At 35.1% G+C, this 12699-nt stretch overlaps 1 protein-coding gene across 2 annotated transcripts in view; it reads right to left on the bottom strand.

Annotated features, from left to right (window-relative positions):
* Positions 1–237: 237 nt before the first annotated feature.
* The window catches only part of LOC122047351 (fimbrin-2-like), a 35086-nt gene continuing 22624 nt past the window's right edge, over positions 238–12699 (bottom strand). For both annotated transcript variants that reach the window (XM_042608552.1, XM_042608553.1), the window contains exons 13-14: positions 813–904; positions 238–711 (exon numbers count right to left, since the gene is read on the bottom strand). In XM_042608552.1, the coding sequence (XP_042464486.1) occupies positions 526–711; positions 813–904 (278 nt within the window). In that variant the 3' untranslated portion in view covers positions 238–525. The remainder of the gene's footprint in view (positions 712–812; positions 905–12699) is intronic.

The raw sequence follows: 12699 nt of genomic DNA, 5'->3' as shown, positions 1-12699 counted from the left end.
GCTGAAACCGCTATCTCCACAGGAGAAAGCGCAATTCATCTGTTCCCGCTTCTCCATCGTGCCACTGAGACAACTTGATTAAATTAGAACGCTCTCTTAAACATGAACATTAACAATTTCTAAATGTTGGATATGCCAAAATGCTCTTTTTATTTCTTTTCATTCATTTATATCATGCATTGAAAAATTTAGACCGGAAGTGATCTGGCAAATGAGGAAGTTGTGCTCTTGAATACCTGTTATAACAACTCCATTCATATCAGATATCGATAAAATACACATCTTACAACATAAGAAAAAAAAAATCACCATCTCACAGGATAACTGATGCTTTAGGTTAGCCTATAATGCAATTTTATCATCTAAACTTCTCAATTGACATGAGAAATGAAACCAAGAAGAAAAAAAAAAAACACCCAACTCTTCAAGCAAAACTACAAAACTCCCAATATCTGATGAATAAATTGAGGTAAAAATCAAAAACAAAAAAAGCAAATATCACCATTATCAGATTTTGGCCACAAGTTATCCACAACTAGTGTCATCCATTGAAGATTCTGATGCTGAGTCATCTGAAGATGAGCTGGATGTACTGTCTGATGAAATCCCATTTTCACCATCCAAAGAGACAGAAGTATCTTTGATGATTGGTCTCTTCAAATACCAGTGCATGATACTAGCTGTGAGAGTAAGCATCATCTTTTGATTCACCTGATGGAAGCAAAACATTAAGGTTTAAAAGCAAAACATTAATGTTGAGCAATGATGTTTTCTTTGAGATTAGTTTTGGTATTCATCCTTATCAAAGTTACCTCTAGTATGTCTTCTGGAAGTAAAAACACTGAGCAACCAAGCTTCCTTGCCACTGAGATAATGTATGATGCATTCATTTTCTTTTCTTCATCTGCATTTGTTCCATAAATTAGAAAATCAAGGATGGCAAAAATATGTTTGCTTAATGTGATGTACATATACTCTTTTTTAAGATCCACCTGGTGAAAATATATAATTGAACAAAAAAAACGGATAAATAATGTGTCAATGCACTGTAAAGACCATGCTATCCCATTGGTTTCTTGTTTCCCTTTAGTCTCACATCTAAAAATAAAAAAGAAATAACCACTTACATATCCCTAGTAGATAATTTACATGATATATGCAGGCATAGATTTACATGGCACAGCGTGAGCACAAATAATCAAGCTAGTTGCTCAATTCAAAAACAAACAAGATTTTTGTTTGCATGCAAGCCTTTATCCTCTAAGTGGGTCAACTATATGGACTCTTATACACTATTGGGCTCAATCTCCTACTATATCATTATCCATTTCCAAATAAATTTTATCCTGTCATATCATTGCTAATCAAATTTTTTTATCTCCCTCTTCCTCGATTAATGTGTCAATCTTATATCACCTAACTAGAGAATTTATTGAATTTGTTCATGTCATCTTAAACGCTTCATTAAGAGTCTTCCCTCAATAAGTGCAAATTAACTTTCTCTAATGTTTTCATTTCTTATCTATCCTCATATACCCGGGCATCTACCTTAACATCCTCATCTTTGTGACTCTCATCTTCCGCTCGTGTGCTTGATTCATAACCCAAGATTTAGCTCCATATAACATAATATATCTAATTGTCATTTTATAAAACTTCCTTTTAAGCTTTACATGCACCTTATAATCACAGAGAACGTCTGATGCTCTCCTCTATTTTAACCATCCAACTTGTATCTCCATCCTTTTACCAAAATAACCTATATTCTTATAACTATCAATTACAAGTAATTTGTCATCCTCTCTATCTTTATAATTGTCTTGCTACGTCTATTACTACTAAACTTAAATATCATATATTTTATCTTTACTTTATTAAATCTAAAAACTTTTGCTTTCATTTTTTTTTTTTTTTTTTTTTGCCAAGATTAGAACTTAGCATTTAATCTATCATGTGTCTCATTGACCAAAACAATGTTATTCATAAACAACATGCACCATGGTAATGTGTCTTGGATGCGTTCAATGAATTCATTTATGACTAGTGTAAAAAGATATGCCCTAAAAATTGATTCTTGATGCAACACTATTTTTATAGGAAACACTTTAGTTAATCCATTCCACCTATAGTCTTCACTTTTGTCATGGCATCCTTATACATATCCTTAAATATTTATGTGCTACACTAACACTTTCCTTTTGTAGATTTCTCCACATAATTTCCCTCGAGACTCTATCAGAAGCATTTTAGAAGTCAATAGATATCGTATGTAAGTCTTACTTCTTATCTCAATATTTTTCAATCAAATATCTAAGATGTAGAACTTCTATCACCAACTTTCATATATGAATCCAAATTGATTTTCAATCACCTTAGTCTCTTCCTTAATTTTTTTTCTATTACTTTTTCTTAAAATTTCATAGTATGACTCATTAGCTTAACACCCCTATAATTCGCATAATTTTATATCTCCTTTATTTTTATACAATAAGATTAGAGTACTTTCCTTCTATGAATGAGACATTTTCTTCATTTTCAATATCAGATTGAATAAATTCGTAAGCGATTCAATACCATACTTCACCTTAGTCTCTTCCATTTTACATCCCATTTATACATATTTTACTTCTAAAATTTGAATTCTCCAATAAAAATTTAAATTTTTTACTCATTTGACTTGATTTTCTTAAGCTAAGTGGATCACCTAAAGAAAGAGAGCCTTGGCGCAACAGTAATGTTGTTGTCATGTGACCTAGAGGTCACATATTCGAGTCTCGGAAATAGTCTCTTGCAAAGCAGAGTAAGGTTGCGTATAATAGACCCTTCCTCAAGACCCTACATTTGCGGGAGCTTTGTGCATCAAACTACCCTTTTAAGTTGATCACCTAAACTTTTATTAAAAAACTAATGAAAATGTGTCTTCCTTCACTCCTTTATTTCCTCATCCTTCATGAATATTTTATTGGATTTATTAAATTTAATGTATCTTATTCGAGTAAGAACCCTTATTTTTCTATATCTCGCTTTAGCTATTTTATAAATGTCTCTTTCTTCTTCTTTTGTATCAAGCAATTAATACAAACATTCGAAACTTTTATTCTTAGCTTCAACTATGTTTTCTTATCCTCTCTTTTTTACTATTTCATTTTTTTTCTTCATTCTTACAAATGTATAATAACTTATAGGTTCTTTATTTTTATATTACTTTCTTCTATATTTTCTCATTCCACCACTAAGATTCTTTATTTGGTAGTGTCCATCCCCTTGACTCACTGATTAGGCTCTTGACCATTGTTTTCAAATTTAATATCACCTTATGCCATATTGTATTTGATTCACCGTATATTTCTCCTAATACTTGTGCTCCTACCCTCTCCTTTAAGATACTTTGTTTCTCATCCTTTAACTTCTATTACTTTCTTCTATATTTTTTCATTCCACCACTAATATTCTTTGTTTGGCAGTATCCATCCTCTTAACTCACTGAATAGGTTCTTGACCACCGTTTTCAAATTTCATGTCACCTTCTCCCGTATTGTATTTAATTCACCGTATATTTCTCCTAATGCTCCTACCCTCTCTTTTAAGATACTTTGTTTCTCATCTTTTAACTTCTATTACTTTGTATTTTCTCATTCCACCACTAGTATTCTTTATTTGGTAGTGCCCATCCTCTTAACTCATTGAATAGGCTCATTGCCACCGTTTTCAAATTTGATGTCACCTTACCATTTGATCCTAGGAGTAATGCACGTTTTCCTTCTACTAATATTATGTTTGAAGTGTGTATCTAACACTACTAATCTGTGTCAGGTGGTTATATTTTCTTCAAGAAAACTTACAATATTTACACATTTTTCTATCCCTCTTCCTTACTACAAAAAATCAATTTGCGGCTTATTATTTTAACTTTTGAACATAACCAAGTATTCTCTCTTCTTGAAAAACATATTAGCTACTGTAAGTTCATATGCTATTGCGAAATCCAATATAATTTTTTCTTTATTTCTTGTTCCAAAACCATAGCCCCTTGCAATCAATCAAATTCTTAATTTCTTACTCGACATGTCCATTTAAATTGTCTCCTACTAAAATCATCTCATTTGTTCAGGATTTTTTGAACTACTTCATTTAGGTATTTCCAAAACTTATGTTTGGTATCTTCATCTAATTCTTCTTGAGGTGTATATATGCTAATTATAATAATAGTTTCTTTTGCTACTATAATCTTGAGAGTTATAATTGTATCTCCCTTCCTAGATATTCGTACTAGTATTTCTCGTTTTACTTTTTTACTTTTTACTGTATACCAAAACCTAAAATAATTTATTATTCATCTAAAATGATTTTTAATTATCTTTATTTGAAAAAGTTAATAACTTATGGAAATGGTTTTTTTTAAAAAAACCTTTTTTATTAGACCTATTTTTACTTGAATTGATTTATTGAACAAGTGCAACCCTAATATTTGAGGTTTTCGAAAGGGTCTTTTAAGTTTTTTACAAATAATCCCTTTTGCACTAATAAAAGTTTTCAAAAAAAAGTTTTTTTCCTCATCATCAAAAGTTCGTTTTATTTTATGTGTTGAAGTTTGCCCATGCAAAATGAGTTGGTTGTCACATCTTGAAGAGGGTTTATAGAATGCAGTTGGTGGGTAGCATTATTTTCTCTAAAGAGAATCATTTGGAGCCTTGTCGCAAATGTAAAGTTGTTGCTTTATGACCAAAAGGTCACAGATTCGAATCTTGGAAAAAACTTCTTGTTTTATGACCAAAAGGTCACAGATTCGAATCTTGGAAAAAACCTCTTGTAAAAAACAGGGTAAGGTTGCTGCATACAATGGATCCTTCCTCGGGACCCCGTATAGCGGGAGCTTCATGTACCGAGCTGCCTGTTTTTTTTTTAAGAATCATTTGGAGACACTTCAACCAAATAACAAATTTTAACTCTCTTTCTTTCCTATGTTTGCACTTTTCAAGTTTAAGTTCATTATTTCTTTCTATTTATATTTTAGGTCATTTGGTTATAAATAACTCCTAGTCAAGTTTTTTAAACTCCATGATTTTATCTATTTTAGAGAGAGTATTTGAGTATTTTGAGTTTAACAACGTTGTTCATAGTATTTAAAGTATCAAGTCGTGCCGCCCGAAACCGTCAGAATTTACCATTTCGGTATGGAACGAAATCGGCACCGCAAGCGAATAAATTTTGCGTGCGTCATCTGCACACGATCGACAATCGCAGGACGCCTCCGCGCTGCCAGAAGCGTCGCGGGACACTTCTGGGCGCAGCCGGAAGAGTTGCGGGATGCCTCCACCGACACCGAAAGCATCGCGCGACACCTCCGCGGGCGCTGAAAGCGTCGTGTGATGCCTCCGCCGTTGCCGGAAGCATTGTGGGACACTTCTAGCGCCACCTCGCACTAGTCACGCAATGGTGCGTATGTTACCGAAATAAAAAAAAAATAATTAATTTAAATAATTCCCAACTAAGGTGTGATATTTTGAAGAAGCTTTCATAAACCCTAATTAAATTTTATCCCTATAAAATATATAAAAATATATATTTAATATTAAAAAAATACTAATTGATATCATAAAAATTCTTTTTTTAGTGTTTTAAATTTTATTTAAAAATTCTAAAATATCTAATAAATCATATTTATATTCTGATAATTTATTATTATTATTTTGTATTTTTTTTACCATTTAATTGATATTTTGATTTTTTTTACTATTTTAAATATCTATTATTTAAACTAATAATTAATTTATATAATTATGATGTATTAATTTTAATTCGAATTATTAATACATCTTTAAATAAAATTCTATTTAATTATTTTTTCTAACCATATTAAGTTATTCAAATAACTTATATAAAATCAATATACAACATATTTTTAAATTATATACAATAAATATATTTATCTAATAATTACTATATATAAATAAAAAAATATCGAAATTGTATCGGTATGGCAGATACAATACTAAAACTGTATCGTTCTAATCTGAGACCGAAACCTCAGCACAGGTCGAGATTTTAAACCTTAGTTGTTCACCCAAATTATGTCCATTAAGAGGTTAATGTCATACCCAAAAGATTTTTGGGCCAGAGTTTCACATGTTAGCAACAACGGATGAAATCTTGGTTGACAACTTAATGTTATTTTCAATTATTGAAACTATTGTCCAATTTCTCTATTTAATTAGAAACCTACAGTCTTAAAGAATCCATCTAATAAGGATAAGTCTAAACAAAACAATGGCAAATCTAAGTTTAAATCAAAACCCAAACTCTAAAAGAAAAGACAAATGATACTATGCATGTGGAAAGATGAAAGGCTCCATGAAATTCTTCCTCAAGAGGCAAGATGCAGAGTGTGAATAAAGTGACCAATTCAAATGCACAATCCAATATCCTAATCCAAATGCACAACTCAATATGGTAAGTCTTGTTGTTGGCCAAGATGATATCTTGTTTAAATCTGAACTTCTTTTGATTTATAAATATAATGAATGATTGTAAATAAGAGTGACAATATTCAAATCTGTATTAATCATTTCGATTTACTTACCTATTAGATTGCATAACCACATATCATCACAGCTGAGAAGTTTATTTTAAATGTTATGGATGGAATAAGTAGACTAAAATTTCCTTTAAGGTTATATCACTGCACAAGGAGCATCATGTTCCTTCAGAGTAGAAGAATTCAATTATATTATCACCTATTAGTGAAATTGGGTTACAGTGGTATTTTAAAATTAATTAAAATTTATAGTTTTACATTTATTATGTTTTTTTTGGAAAGGATTGTGGTCTTCTATATTGCACATAGAAATTATTTTTTTTAGTAATGTAAATGAAACTTTTGGTGTTTATTTTTAGAACATGGTTGTGGAATCTCATGACATTTGACATGATGTAAATTTCAATGTAATTAAAAGCATAATGAATCTCGAATTAAAAATTGACAAATTTGTATCGTGTAAAGAACCTAGAAAATATTTAAATTTAATTTTTTTATCTGGGAGGGAGATAAGTCATGGGGGCTTCGCCCAATAACAACAACACATGCAAGAAGGGGTTGAGGCAACCAGAGGAGTATTCCGCACCCGAGAATCAACATCAGGCCTATTGGCAATAACACTATGAACCAACTGAGCCAACTCGTGGGGGCTAATACTAATTGTTGTGAATTTAATGATTATAATTATAGTAAATCTTTTGTTACTTTTATGAATGATACATCTCATATCTCAATGTTATAATGTCTATATGTTAAAAACTAGGGATGCGACTTTTTAATAAATTTGGTTAAAAACAAACAAATAAAATAATTAAAAAATTAAGGTATGATAGGGGAAGAAAATTTTCTTTGAATATTTTTTAAAAAATTATTTAGAGCTTTAGAATAATGAATGCTCCTTGTAGTACTCAATCGATAAGATTGTATAATGTAAGATACACTTCGACATGGTCAATTTGACATTAGGAGGTTCACAGTTTCCTAACTTTTGTATGGGAGAAACTTCATATAAAACATGTTAAATACTGAACAAGTTCCAAAAAAAAGGATAAAGACTCGTACAAATTTAGAAAAGGAAGAGACACTAGTTTGAAAGCCTTTAAGTGGGAGGATGTCTTGCAAATGTCTAGCATGAGAACGAAAAAAATATCTTAAGATCATTACAAGTTATGCATACTTAAGACATGCAAATACAATTTTTGAGTTAAATGATGCAACATTCTTTGCTCTCTCGTCTAAACACCATAAGGGTCAATATTTCCACAATTTACTCTACAGCATTATAGTATGAAGAATGTATAGGAGAGAAAAGATCAACAGACTAAGAGTATCAAAAAACTTTTAAACCAGAATTTATCTCTCACATTAAGGGTGATCTTATCCGCTATAGAGGTGCTATAGCTTCCCTTGAAACAAAGAAGATGAAAAACCAGTAAAAGTAAAATGGATTTCATTATCTCTAATGGCACTTGAGAGTTGGCAGGCCTACTGCCTAGATGAACCACTCACTATGGGTTGAAAATATGGGTTTTCAGAATAAAGTTTAAATTTGATGGATTGATAGATAAATTTAAAGCAAAGATAGTGATGCAAGAAGATAAAGGAGAACAACCAGTTCGTGGCCTCTTAGCACGGGCATGCTTCATTCAAAGTCTTGGCGAGGCGAAATCAAATCTTCCAGTAGCAAACACGGCCAACCCGTGCTCCCCAGCATAGGCATGCTTTATTCGGCGCCTTGGCGAGGCAAAAATGGAATCTTCCAACAACAAACACAGCCAACCTGTGCTCCCCAGCATGGGCGTGCTTCATTTGGTGCCTTGGCGAGGCGAAACAGAATCTTTCAGCGACCAACACGGCTAGGCTTTGTCCCGACACAGTTGTGTTAGCTTCTATCTCTTAACACCACGAAATGCCACGATCCAACAAGGAACATGGCTCAACTGTGTTCCCTGGCATGATCGTGCTCTAGGGCACGGCCAAACTGTGTCAGCTGGCACGACCGTGTGGCGCTACCACGGTTCAAGCGAACCAAGTCGCAAATGACCTAGACTTTATCTTTTAGAGTTTGTTTTGTTAGTTTCTTTTTTTAGATTGTTTTAGGCTTATTAAACATTGGTTGAGGTTGATGCAAGGTCATCTTGTTTTAGTTTTATAAAGTTTGTTTTGTTTAAACCTAGAGGCGGCTCCTCTTCATTTATTGAATTTGCTTCCTTCTATTTCTTTCTCTACAGACCCTTTGAGCAAACTTCAGATGAACGATAATCGTTATCCCGCTCTACATCAGGTGGTATCAGAGCCCTTAGATCTCATGGACGGTCATCGTGGTCGTGGTTGTGAGAGGCAGATGCCCGCTGAGAAAGCTCCCCACTGTGATAGTAGCACACAAGACGAGACTTGAAAATCTACGGACACAAGCCGCGAAATTGACTCAGTGTCTAGCAGCGCGAGATTATGAAGATCATAAGTCCTGATCTTGATTCTAATTCTGTCTTCGAAAACCCAAATCACCATCGCGAACACTGGTCGCGAGGAGTGATACAGAGACCTCAATTTTCAAGTTAAATTATTCGAATTTTCTAGTACATTACAAGCAGAAGGATTCGTTGATTGGCTCAACAAAGTGGAGAGAATTTTTGACAATAAAGGGGTGCCAATCGTGTGAAAGTGAAGTTGGTTGCCATCAAATTCAAGGGTTGAGCATCCGTGGGGTGGGAACAATTCCGACGCTTACAAGAGAAACAGAGCAAGGCCAAAATCACTTATTGGGAGAAGATGAAGACGATGAAAGGTCACTTTCATCCCTTTGGATATACTCAATCTCTATTTTAGTGACTTCATACATTAAGACAAGGTGCAAGATCAGTCAACGAATATACCGAGGAATTTTACCAATTGATTGCCCGAAATGATATGGACGAAACAAGAACAGTTGGTGGCACGATATTTGGGAGGTTTGCGCCAATCTTTTCAAGATATTTTCGACCTTCATTCATTGCGAACTGTTTCAGAGGCTTATCAGCAGGTGTTGCCAGTTTAAAGATAGCAAAATTGAAAACCAACGATTCGAGGCGACCAAAATAGGCGACCAACTCGCCCCCAAGATTCACGTCCTATCTAATAGACATTATAGTTTACTCCTAAAACTCCCATCAACTGTTTTAGTTGTGGTGAATCTGGGCATAAGGCCACCGAGTGCAAGAAATTCACTAGCCAAAGGGAAAGAATTTATTGATTAAGGGTGATGCGGACGACAAGGCCAAAGTGGTCGACGATCAAGTTTATGACGGTGAAGAGATTGACGAGGTACTCTATGGTGATGACCGCAAGACATTAGCCATTCACAAGAGCCTACTAACTCCTAAGGACGATGCAAGGGATGATTGGTTGAGGACTAATATTTTTCACACGACCTGCATAGTAGCGAATAAAGTTTGCAAGATAATCATTGGCAATGGCTGTGAGAATGTAGTGTCTGAGGAAGCTGTCCAGAAATTATTGAAGACAAATTGTTATCCTAAACTGTACAAGTTATCATGGTTGAATAAAGGAAGTGAGATAACAATAGATAGGAGATGCCTCATGTCTTTTTCTATTGACAACAAATACCAAGATGATGCTTGGTGTGATATTGTGGAGATGGATACATGTCACATATTATGGGACAACCTTAGCAGTATGATCGCAGTGCCATTCACGATGGGTGGAAAAACAAATACACTGTTTACAGCAAGGGAAAGAAGATCGTGCTAGCAACCCGATGAGAGGGCACCACTTCTATCCTGGTAACCTCTAACATAAACCTCCTTTCTATATCCAGACTTTTAGTTGAGATGATACAAGGAGACATTGTCTATGCCTTACTACCTGGCAAGAACAGTGTGATAGCTATGGGTCCTGATTTACAAGCAGAGGTGCAATTTCTAGAATTTGCAAAATTGATGCCAGAGGATCTTCCTCTTAGACTACCGCCTATGAGAGATATCCGACACCAGATTGATCTTATACCATGATCGAGTTTGCCTAATTGACGAGTATATCAGCTCAGTCCTAAGGAGGCCGAAGAATTGCAGTGACAGGTAGTGGAGTTGTTAGGCAAGATTTATATTCGTGAGAGCATGAGCTCATGTGCAACCCAAGCTTGACTTGTTTTGAAGAAGGATAGTTCGTGGCATATTTGTGTTGACAGTCAAACCATCAACAAGATCACTATAAAGTACTAGTTTTTTATTCCCCGTTTGGATGACATGTTGGATCAACTATCCAGTTCTAGGGTTTTCTCCAAAATTGACCTTAGAAGTGAATACCACGGGATCAAAATAACGCCCGGCTATAAATGGAAAACGGCATTCAAAACGCAACACAACTTATATGAATGGATGGTCATGTCTTTTTGACTCTCAAATGCGCCCAACACCACTAGATTTATGAATCAGATATTACGGCCTTTCATAGGGAACTTCATTGTGGTCCACTTTGATGACATCCTTGTATATAGTCCGACGTGGACTTTGCACTTTGATCAACTCCATGTAGTTTTTGAAAGACTAAGATAGAGTGTTTGTTTGTCAATTGGAAGAATTGTTCTTTCCCCATAGCATCCATAAGCTTTCTTGGTTTCATTGTGTCCACTGATGGTGTTCATTCGGACCAATGAAAGATTGACGCTATCTTAGAGTGGTCAAAGCCAAAGACCTTACATGATATCATGAGTTTCCATGGGTTGGTTTCTTTTTATTCGGAATTTCAGCACTTTGGTTGCTCCTATCACCGAGTGTCTCAAAGGGTGTGACTTCAAAAGGTTAAAGGAAGTAGAGGCTAGTTTTCAGTTGGTTAAGCAAAAGATGATCGAGGCATCGGTTCTAGCACTCCCTGATTTTGACAAGGCATTTGAGGTCAATTGTAATGCATCTAGCATTAGTATTAGTGGAGTTTTCATTTAGTCTGGATGTCCCGTTGCCTTTTTCAGTGAGAAGCTATAGGATTCCAAGAAGAACAACTCTACCTATGATTTAAAGTTCTGTCAAAATTCAGTCCTTGAAACATTAGCGACATTACTTTATACAAAGGAAGTTCATTCTATTTACTGATCACGAGACCCTAAAATATATCATGTAATATACTTAAAAATATAGATAAAGATGAAAATAATTAAAAGGTGACATAATTAAATTTTATTAAGAAATATAAATATGTTTTAGTGGATAATTTATCAGGAAATAAGTTTATATGAATTTATAAAATTTACTGAAATTTTTTCGGATTTTAAAGGAATCATTTTAGATTTTAAGGGATATAAATGGGTAAGAAAAAGCCTATTTAGGAATACTCATTTAAATTGAGAGTTGATAATATCAATTAACCTAAACTTAGATTACAAAACCTAAGTTCGCATCGTGAACATTAGCAGCAACAACTGTTCATCTCTTCACTCGACACACCGACGCGTGATGAGAATGCGCTGCTTGCCGCCTGTGCATCGATCGTCAGTGTCGTTCCCCTCCGCATCGCTCCTGCACCCACCCGCTCACGGTGGTGTTCCGCCACACTCGCGACGTGGACAGTCGGCGCCACCCTTCACCCGAAGTCGGCGCCACTCCTTCGCTAATGCGATCGACCGACGTTGGCATCGCGTCCATGTCCCTTCCCGACCACCGGTGTCACTCCTTTGCCCATGCAACTAGCCGACGCGATGCAACGACATTCCTCTCTTCTCCGCATCGTGCACGCGGCGTGTTTCCGACGAGGACGATTACGCAGCCCGACGTCTCTCCGCCCTATCGACGTCGATTGTAGCCGATGGTCGCCCAATCGAAGCCAACTGAACATTGGGAGAGCTCTACCCACATGCGCGCAGTGTTTCTGCTACCAGAAAGATCAACGCCGCCCAACTGCTGCCACTGTCCCGCCTAGATCGTCGCCGCCTCTGCCGGTGAAACCACGCGTATGCCAACCATCTATTGTTGTCGTCGTTTCATACCACAGCAACAACAATCCATCGCCGGGAGTCGCCGTCGGCGACGAAGACACTTTACATGGTTTAATTAGATTAATCATTAGTTAATTAATCAAAATTGGTTGATTAATTAAATGATATTCAATTAATTGATGTTCACGTAGGGATGATTAGGTTTTGGATTATTGATAATACTATAATTAATTAGTAA

The sequence above is a fragment of the Zingiber officinale genome, chromosome 2B, assembly GCF_018446385.1.
Source record: "Zingiber officinale cultivar Zhangliang chromosome 2B, Zo_v1.1, whole genome shotgun sequence".
NCBI lineage: Eukaryota > Viridiplantae > Streptophyta > Magnoliopsida > Zingiberales > Zingiberaceae > Zingiber > Zingiber officinale.
This window is presented reverse-complemented; position numbering and strand designations above follow the sequence as displayed.